This window comes from Bison bison, unplaced genomic scaffold (assembly GCF_000754665.1).
Source record: "Bison bison bison isolate TAMUID 2011002044 unplaced genomic scaffold, Bison_UMD1.0 scf7180017864487, whole genome shotgun sequence".
NCBI lineage: Eukaryota > Metazoa > Chordata > Mammalia > Artiodactyla > Bovidae > Bison > Bison bison.
Window position 1 is genome coordinate 8,077,076 of NW_011495047.1, and position 10,468 is coordinate 8,087,543.

The window sequence follows — 10,468 nt, forward strand, 5'->3', positions numbered from 1 at the left end:
AGAGAAAGGGTGTGGGGAGAGAAAGGGTCCCTGCAGCAGGGACACGGAGACACACGTGGAGAAAGAGTCAAGAGGCGACAGAGCGCTCAGCCCCTTTCTCCAGAATCCTGGCAGAACAGAACCACGTGGGGTAAGGGCCAGGGAACAAGGGCCTAGATCCGCCACCACTTGTGCCGAAGAGGGACACCGTGAGGCCCCTTCCCCCGCCCCCCACCTCCCTCAGCCTGGACCCGCGTGCTGCTCACCTGAATGCAGCCCGCCAGGATGCTGGAGGTGAGGTTACTGTAGAGCTGGGCGTGCTTCTCACATTCTGTCACCAGGTCTCGAAGCTCACAGGCCAGCAGCAGCTGAGCCGAGTGCTTCTCCAAGACCTTGGTGAGGGCGTCTTTGGCTCCCAGGCAGCAGAGCACCACTGCGTAGTCCTTGTGCGTGGAGGCCAGGCGATACAGGAAGCACAGCAGCTCCTGAACGATCTGGCCCAGAGATGCCAAGATTAACACAGGGATGCAAAGGGCAGGCTGAGGGGTGGCCTTAGATGTGGGGGTGCAGTGGGTGAGATTTTGGAGAACTTGAGAACAGACTACCAAAGATAGGCTGGCACAGAATGCTGGGAAGAGGACCCGGGGGTGAGGGGCAGAGCTTGGGCACAGCTCCCCAGGCTTCCTCCTGCCAGGACCAGCCTATCTTGGGCACCAGCTGGCAATGGCCAGCTGGTGCCTGAGCCTTGCCCCACAGGGCACACCCCCCATCCCCAAAGGCGGAGAGCAGGGACTGCATGGACTGCGGAATGTGGGCTTCTCCCAAACCCAGAATCTAAAATTCAGGCACAGGGAGAAGGCCTCAGTTCTGGGGACCGTCAGATGACACTGGCCTCCTTCCTCCACTCCCTCCCAGTGTCCCAGCCCGTCCAGGCTGGCTGTGCCGTGGCCCCCCAGGGCCTCACCAGGCAGCTGGTGCCCCCGGGCTGCCTTGCCCTGCCCACCCTGGCCAGGGCTCGGGTACCTCAGAGTCACTGCCAGGGCCATTCAGACAGTTGAGGCAGGGCTCCAAGACCTCGTGCCAGGGGAGGACCATGGCCTCAGTGTGATCCAGCAGCTGGGTCATGACCCTGGAGAGGGGTGGCAACAAGTGAAGCCCCTGCAGTCAGCCAGCTGCCCTTGCCCCCGACACACAGGTGCCCACCCCCCCCCCAGCCTCTCACCTCAGCGCCGTCAGCAGCAGGGTTTTATTGGGCCCGGGGGCGTCCAGAGTCCACAGGAACAGGAGGAAGGGCTGGCTCTCCTGCTGGAGGCGCTTGAGGAGGGGCCTCACGGCACCCCCCGGGCCACCCTCTCGGCATAGCACGCGCTCCAAGTCCAAGAGGAGTTCCGCAGACGGGCCCCCCACCAGGGATCGGATCAGCAGCTCAGGGGACCCCTCCTGGCCCTGGGCGCTGGGGGTCTCCGGCGCTGCTGCCCAGACACATGGAGGGAAAAAAATGGTTATGAAGGAGAGTCACACGAGCTGGTCAGACTGAGATGCACAGATGCAGAAAACCACCCCCGAACTGCCCCCCGCCCCGTTGTGAGGACATCTACTGTTTCTACCCGACAGTGGCAGACTTCTTTTTCTGGCCCCAAATATGTAAGTTTGTGGTTGTTCAATCACTAAGTCACGTCATACTCTTTGCGACCCCATGGACTGCAGTCTGCCAGGCTTCCCTGTCCTTCACCAACGCCCAGAGTTTGCTCAAACTCATGTCCATTGAGTTGGTGAACTAAATATATATCTGGCTATATCCAAAAAAAAAAAAAACTGGTATGGCAAACGCTATCAAGTTAAACAGCACAGTTTTAATTCATACGGTCCCACTACTCTCTACATGTGAGCTGTGCTACTATACAAGCCAACAAATACTAGCTATTATAGTCAGGTCCCCTATACTACCGAGCTCGGTGGCTTCAGAAGTACAGACTAAAAGACACAGGGCCTATTTCGATTTGCCCCCATACGTCTAGGTTTCACTTGTGCATTGAATACAGAGCCTTTCTGCACTATGGTATCGATATTTCACATTCTAAGTCACAAACTTCTGTACCACAAGTTACAATTCCTCTACAGAAAGCCTCTCTAGAAGTCATTTCAACCGACCCTGCAGTGACCAGGAAGAGTGGACTGCACTCAGCTCAGACAGATGGCAGCCCTTTCATGTTTATACAGAGAAGACCAATCTCCCTGCACCTATCCTAAACATCCCCTCTCCTCCTGGTCAGGAAGTCCTACTTGAGACCGAACTTGAGCACGAAAGCCCTCATTCATTTCCTGAAGGGTCATCACGTCTTTCTACCGAGGAACTAGGACGTAAGCCTGGGCCCTGCCGGCCGCGGGTGGGAACCAGCTGCTCAGCACACCCACTACCTCCACGACGGTACCTGAGTGCTCGGGGCTGCCCGGCGGCTTCGAGTAGCGATTGAGAAGCATCGTGAGGATGGTCCGGGTGGTAGGCATGGGTTCTGTCCCCGGTGCTATGCCCGAATGTCTAAACAAGGTGTCTCTCAGCTCGCGGGTGATGATCTGGTCTCCCAGCGTGTGGTGATTGCACAAAAGCAGGTTGAGCAGGAGGAGGCCGTTTCTCACCGCTGAGGAGCACCTGGGAGGAGGGAGGTGTTCCCGGAAGAAATTGAAAGAGAATGAATGTGATGGAAGCAGGGAGGTGGCACAGAGGAAGGAGCCCTGAAGCTGGGGACAGAGGGGTTCCAGGGGTCCCTCTGAGGCCAGACACCTGGCCTCTTGACCTCAGGTCACTCCTCCCAACCCCAGGAAAGGACAGGGGTCTCTGATCTCTGGAACCTCGCTACCCTCAACCACTTAGCCTCTCTTCTAGCCACCCCAAGCAGGACATTTCATCCAGAGACGACAGTGGGAAGGGAGCTTCTGCGAAGCACAAGAGCCCGGGGCAGGGGAGCGGCAGGGCGTGGGGCTTAACAGGAGTCTGGCATTCGGGAAGGGAGGTCCTGACCCCTCTGTGTTCAGCATCAGGATCACAGCAGCAGGGAGAGCGAGGAGCAGGCTCTCAGAGTCCGGGCGGGTGGCTGAGTCAATGCTGGCGAAGATCTCCCTGGTCATCTGGGCGTCAAACAAAGGATGGATGGAATCTTGGCTGGTGACAGATGTGGAGATCTCTGAGGAGCTGGCAATGGCCAGCATCTTCAGCGCCTGTGTAGGGGGTATGGAGACAGAGTCAGGAGTGGGCACGGCCTCCGTGCAGAACAGGAGAGAGAGCCGGGCTGCATTCCAGACCTCAAACTCTGGGGCAACTGAGCTGTTTGCAAATAGAAATGAAAGAGGCAGTGATGGGACATCAAAGGCTTAAAAAAAAAAAGGAAGAAAAGAAAAGAAAGCCAACCAGAAAACCCAAGGTTCCGGGGTAACATGAGCCTGCAGCTTCTCTCTGCCAGGACCGAGACTCGATGAGTGCAGGGGTGGGTGGCCACCCGTGTGCAGCGTCCCCTCCGGACGGAGCCCTTTCACAGCCTCAACGTATATTCAAGACTTTGCTTGAAGCCGTCTTCCATCTCACTTAGCCGCTCCTCCCTTTGAAAAACCTCTCCCTCGAGTTCTGTAACTTCTTGTCCGCCCGGTCGTCCTACCTCTCTGGAGTTCCTCTAATGCCTGATCCCAACCACAGAAGCTCTGAGTCGCCCTTCTCCTCAAACTCTGCACCCCACTCCACCCCACGCAACCTGGGCCTCTGCCCTGCTGCTGCTACCACGTGGATGCCAACACTCCCACCCCCGTCCCCGGGCCACCAAAGCCAGTATCCAGCCTGCCTGGATGAGGCTACTTAGGTTGCCTCACAGGCAGAGTGAGGCTGGAATTACAGGAAAAAATACTTGGAATGTGCAGACATGTTGGCTGGTTCTCAGAGAAACTGAAATTAGGATGAACACTAAACCATCGGAGTGGAGAAGGTCTTGGCTGGTGAAAGGGCTGACTCTGGAGAGGAAACCTCGTCGGGATGGAGGAAAGAACTTACTCCTCAGGATGAACCCCTGGTAAGGGCTGGACCCATCAAGCAAATGCCACCTCACAATGAGGTTTTCTCCCTTTGGCTACATTACCCTCCCCAATCCAAGCTGAATTCTGGACACCTTAAGTTATAAACAAAATGATACAATTCTGTTATAGGGCAAGAGTTTGAGTTTAGAAGCATTTGGTCATGCACTTTAAAAGGATCAGGAAATTCTTTGAACAGACTGGTCTGGCCTGGACTAGGAATGCTTGGCTGCTCTGGGGAGAAGCAGCAGCAGGCTGACCCCATAAAGAAAGGGCCTGTCGGCCTCCCCCAGGCAAAGACCGCCTCAAGAGCACCCGCGCTCCAGTTCACGGGACTGCTGGCATCCACGCTCAGAACTGCTCTAGACAAGGCCTGCCTGTCCCCTCAGGGAGCCTCAGGTTAAACGGAGCACACACTGCCCGGACCTCCCCACCAGCCTGACCCTCTGTATGCAGCACTCAGGAAGCTGACTCTTCTTCCCCGAACGAGGGCCTCCTCTCCCCACTCCCTGGACCTGGGGTTGGCAAGGCTGCAATGCAATGTTGGCTTGGCTTTACCCACATCTGGTGAGGAGGTATCTTCTGTGTTCTGAGACCACTCAGATAAAATGGCTAAAAATTACTCTGTCACATCTAAAACTTTTGCCTTTAATCAGACACTAGGTTGTTAATAAAAAGCCCTGGAAAAGTCAACATACCTAAAAATCCAAACTGGCTTTCTCTGTACACTTTTTCCTCTTTCAGAGTTCCCCACTCCATCCACCCCTGCTGATCACTTTTAAACCTGGGAATCATTCTCAGAAACACCTTTCTCCCTGCTTCCACAGAGGCATTTTGTCTCCTGGACTCCCCAGCTGGATCTCCTCCATCCCAATGTCTCCTCCTTGTCTGAATGACCACAGAACCTCCTCAAGACCAGCAGAGCCCACCCCTGAGCTGCCCACCCTGGCCATCACTCTACCGCCGGGCCCGGGCCACTCACTGCCAGCCCCGCCTGCTGCACCAGGACAGAGGTCTTGTATTCTTGCATGCAGACCAGCACGGCGTAGATGCCGCCTTCCCTGGCGAAGAGCGGGCGCCACTCGTGCTTGGTCATGAGCAGGTAAAGAAGCCGCAGAGCCAGCACCACCACCATCTTCTCTCCCACCTGGTTGGTCAGCAGCTCCACCAGCGTCTTCACCAGCTTCTCCCTGAGAAAGGAGAGACGTTGGGGTTTCCCATCCCAAGAGTCTCACCTAAGTGCCCGTCCAAGCCTGTCCACGAAGATCCAGTCCATCCCCCGACCCCTCCCTCCTGCTGCCCGCTCCTCTGCAGTCTGTCTGTCTCAGGCTCTCCTCATCGAGCAGGCAATATAGCAAAACGGTGATGAGCTCTGGCTCATCTTTTCAAATGAGTCTATAAATTCACCACAATGTTAAATCAAAATGCCCAAAAGGTTTTTTTTTTTTTTTTAAAGGGCAGGGCTTCCCTGGTGGCTCAGTGGTAAAGAATCCACCTGCCAACAGCAGGAGACACGGGTTCGATCCGTGATCTGGGAAGATCCCACAGGTCATGGAGCAACTAAGCCTGTGAGTCACAACTACTGAACCCATGTTCCCTGCTGAAGCCCGTGCAGCCCAAAACTCGTGCTCCACAAAGAGAAGCCACTGCAATGAGAATCCCATGCACAAGTGGGGAGGAGCACCTGCTGGCCACAGACAAAAGTCTGCACAGCAACTAAGACCCAGCACAGCCAAAATAAATAAATAAAATGCCCTTACCAAGAGAAAACTGTTTCAACTGGTCTACAAAAGATCTTTAAAAAAAAAAATGCAAGCCGACAAGTGCATAAGAATATGGTAGCCTGCAGGATACTCCTGCCCTCAGCCTCATGCTGACAAAGACTTTGTACTGAAATATTTTTGTTTCTATTATGAATAATCTATGTCATTATTGTTGCACACCAGATGATGCATCCTGATGTAAAATATAACTAAAATCAAGAGGGGAAAAAAAAATGACAGATTTAGGCACAGAAAGAGAAAATAAAATAGGCAAGAATAGTCAAGGACTGGTTGGAAAGAAATAACTGTAGACTTGCCTACTACTTATCAAAATAAAAACTTATAATAATTAAAACTCTGGAAATACGGGGTAGCCAAACAGATGAACAGATTAGAAGAGCGATAAGGGCAGCATCTCAGACAGGAAGGACTGCAAGGACCATGCAAAACGTGAGGCAGAGACATGTGGCTATCCATCTGCAAAAAGGAAGGCTGGAGCTCTGCTTCACTCCACTTGCAAAAATAGACTGCAAACAGATTTTAAAATATATGTGAAAAGTAAAGTCACAGATATTTTTAGGAAGTATAGGAAATATTTTTACAGTCCCAGAATGGAATAGACCCTCTTCAAACCTAGGAACCATTAAAAAAATGTCAAGAAAGATAGCTGCATGAAAATCTAAAAGTTCAACATAATAAAAGATACTAGCCACCAATTTAAGACCCTGAGCACTTAAGCTACAGAAAGGGTCAGGTGAAAACACAGATCTGAAGGGAAGGAAGCAGTGCCTGCAGAATTCCTGGGTTACAGTGAGCGTCTCAAGAGGGAAAAAGCTGGACTAACATCTTTCTCCCTTGGGCAGAGATGGTGAAGTTGGTCTGGGAACTAGGAAGGAATGGAGGACAAAAAGACAAATCCTGAGAAATAACGCAAATAAAAGCACTGAAAAGGTTCTGTGTTTACTCCTGCCTTTTGTGTTGGACAACAGGGTTTGCTCTGGGGTTTCAAGGCCTGGAGGTGCAGGGATCCTGGGGCCCACAGAGCCATAACCCCACCAAGTTCTGACGGGGACCAGCGGCCAGAGCACTAATGGACCCTCCCCGCATAGAGCTGCTTTCTGTCTTCTCTCATGGGCCTTACGATGACTACAATGTGAACCAAACGTATTTTAAATATATATCCCCCTCTCTGGAGCCCTGATTTACTGTAAACAAGTTAATATACAGAGGTGATGCACACGAATAAACAAAGAAATATGTAAGGATGTTTACTAAAATGTCAACAGTGACTATCTCTGCATAGAGGCTTTTCAGATGATCATTATTCTCATAACTTTCATTTTCTTATAGGGATCATATATATTATTTTATATTCAGAAAATAAAGTAAATATGATTATAGAAGAGACAATATTTGGAACAGCAATAATGAATTAATATCCAGAATGTCTTCAAATCAATAAAAAAAAGACAAAGACCCAATAAGAAAATGGGCAAAGGATAAGAATATTTATAGCAGAATACAAGAAGCGCATGCAAATATGCCTAACTTCTCAAGAAATTAAAGACAAAAAGATACCAATCACTTTAAAATTTTGGCAATCTGATAGATTTTTGAAAGTGATAATAGCCAGTGCTGGCAGGTGTGAAGAAAAATAGATCCCTTAGAACACTGTAAGTGAGAGAACAGACTTGTAGTTGCCAAACGGGGGAGGAGGGTGGGAGAGGGATGGACAGGGAGTTTGGGAGTAGCAGCTGCGAGCTATTATATATAGGATGGATAAACAACAAAGTCCTACTGTATAGCACAGGGAACCATATTCATATCCTCTAATAAAAGATAATGGAAAAGAATATGAAAAAGAATATACAAACGAGTCACTATGCTGTAGACAGAAATTCACATAACATTGTAAATCAACTATATGCTTCAAGACAGTAAAATTTTACAAAGTAAGGCTACATGTGATTTTGGGTATAATCACATTGCAGAGTCCAGGGCGGCAGTGAGAACGAGGCAAGAGCACGCGGACGGACATACTGTATGCAGACACACTGCGTGTAGGCAGAAAGCTGCAGAAACAGAGTGTGATCACATACACGAAAACTCAAATGCAGAAAACGCACCAACAAATACAAGCCTCTAGAAGGTCTGAAGGATACGTGCTTGGGTGTGTGACAACAGAAGCAAAATGGGACTTTGACTTTTCATTCTCTGGATCTTTTAAAATAAGAATGCAATGGTGTACTATTTGTAACTAAGAGGTATTTTCTAAAAATTTTAGAGCACTTCCCTGGTGGTCCAGCAGTTAAGATTTTGCCTTGCAATGCAGGGGACGTGGGTTTGATCCCTGGTCAGAGAACTAAGATCCCACATGCCAAGGGGCTTTAAGCCTGCAAACCACAACTACTGAGCCTGTGTACCACAACCAAAGAGTCCATGCACCGCACATGATGCGTGATGCAACGAACACCCTGCGTGACACAACTAAGAGCTGATGTGGCCAAATGAATTCATTAATTATTTTTTAATTTAATAGGAAGAAAGTAGAGAGGGAGAAAAAAAAGTACTCAAAAGCCAAAAGGACCTTGATTTGAATCCTGATTCTATTATCTGTCATACTGGGCGAGTTACTTAAATTCTCTAAGCCTCAGTCCCTGACCCACACAGTGGATAAGAACAGCATCAGGTTTGCCTCTGGAGATGGGAGGATTTAGAGAGAGAATGCTCGTAAAGCTTTAAGCACAAGGGCCTGGCACAGAACAAGCGCTCCAAGAATATTAACCATCACAGAGTCCCCTTCCTGCTCAGTTACGCCTCAAGCTGGCCCTTCTTTCCCCCAGCCTTTCTAACTCCTGATCTCCTAGCTCCTTCCCTCCCTACCACTATCCTCCCCCAACTGACAGCTTAATCCGTAACTTCCACTTCCCTCCCCAGGGTTCTAACCTCAGGAATCTGTCAGGATGGACCAGAGGGTGGTCTCGCTCCGTGACCTCCTCCACGGCCTGGGAGAGAGCGCAGAGTGCTGAGAGCTGCAGACTGGTGTCCAAGCTGGAGATCTGCACAGTGGCCACTACTGCTGCCACGTACTGGTCCAGGGAGCTGCGTGGCCCAGGGCCCCGCAAGGCTCTAATCATTTCTGAAAGTCGTGAGGGAAAGGCGGTGGCTTAAAAAAAATAAAACTGCAGCATCTTCACCTTGGAACTCTCTAACGGTCAAGCCCAATTATCCTACTGACGTTTAAACACCCTATTCACTACTGTAGCTTGCACCCAGAATGTTCCCAACTCTGTGTGAGGGATTTAATAATCAGGCAATGAAGATGATGTTATTCTAGAAGACAGACCCTCCTTTTCCAGGGACGCTGAAGGAAGGCAGCAGTGACAGGCTGTACGTAATCAAGGTCCAAGGAAGGAAAATGGATGCACGCTCCCAGTGCACTTTCTCACGCAGAAGTGATCTCACTCCACGGCACGCCCTCCCCGCTGACGACCCACTTCTCTGGGGGGCACCCAGGACTTGCTCCCACCTCTCTGCCCTCCCCTCCCAGCACCTGACTCACCACCGGCTGCCTCCTTCATCCCAGCAGGGAGAGCCATCCCCTCAGTCACCAGAAGCTGGTTGAACAGCTGCGAATCGCTCTGTGCCATGGGCAGCTCGGTTTTTCCCTTGACTGGCTCTGCCTCTGCCTTGAGGGGCTCAGCCTTCACGTTGGGGGACTCGGTCTCCTCCTCTGAGAAGGTGGCCTCTGACTTCGACTCCTCTTCAGGATCTGGGGTACTAGAGTGATTTTGTGAAGACGACGAGCCACTCAGAGCGTCGGGCTGCAGCCCGTACTTGGTGTAGATCTGGGAGTTGAGCAGGTCGCTGAGGGTGCTGCCCTCAAACCGATTCCTGAGAACTTGCAGCAGACTCTCTGCCATGGCCACGGGCACAGAGATTTCACCCACGGCCTTCTCACCTAGGCTCTGCCAACAGAAAGGCACGTACTTCAGGAAGGAGCAGACACCAAGGGCCTGGGGACAGTAACAGGAGGTGGGCCACCTCCCACTGGGGCCTTACATACTTCCTGCCTCCTAGACCCTCCCAGCCTCTGCCTTATCCCCAGGGAAGGATTCCTTGGCTCTCTAACTTCTAAGCTCTCTAACCTCACTCCACCCTCCCCTAGGCAGTCCCCCAGGCTGAACTACCTTCAGTTCAGTTCAGTCGCTCAGTCGAGTCCAACTCTTTGCGACCCCATGAATCGCAACACGCCAGGCCTCCCTGTCCAGCACCAACTCCCGGAGTTCACTCAGACTCGTGTCCATCGAGTCAGTGATGCCATCCAGCCATCTCATCCTCTGTCGTCCCCTTCTCCTCCTGCCCTCAATCCCTCCCAGCATCAGAGTCTTTTCCAATGAGTCAACTCTTCACATGAGGTGGCCAAAGTACTGGAGCTTCAGCTTTAGCATCATTCCTTCCAAAGAAATCCCAGGGCTGATCTCCTTCAGAATGGACTGGTTGGATCTCCTTGCAGTCCAAGGGACTCTCAAGAGTCTTCTCCAACACCACAGTTCAAAATCATCAATTCTTCGGCGCTCAGCCTTCTTCACAGTCCAACTCTCACATCCATACAGGACCACAGGAAAAACCATAGCCTTGACTAGACGGACCTTTGTTGGCAAAGTAAT

The 10,468-nt window shown here is 51.3% G+C and overlaps 1 protein-coding gene across 1 annotated transcript in view; it reads right to left on the reverse strand.

Moving 5' to 3' along the window:
* Nucleotides 1–10,468, reverse strand: part of CUL9 (cullin 9) — a 37,573-nt gene that overhangs the window by 20,313 nt on the left and 6,792 nt on the right. The window contains 8 exon segments of the mRNA XM_010863239.1: nucleotides 246–473; nucleotides 1,003–1,108; nucleotides 1,202–1,448; nucleotides 2,412–2,629; nucleotides 2,999–3,195; nucleotides 5,018–5,225; nucleotides 8,745–8,937; nucleotides 9,361–9,766. Of these exon segments, the coding sequence (XP_010861541.1) occupies nucleotides 246–473; nucleotides 1,003–1,108; nucleotides 1,202–1,448; nucleotides 2,412–2,629; nucleotides 2,999–3,195; nucleotides 5,018–5,225; nucleotides 8,745–8,937; nucleotides 9,361–9,766 (1,803 nt within the window).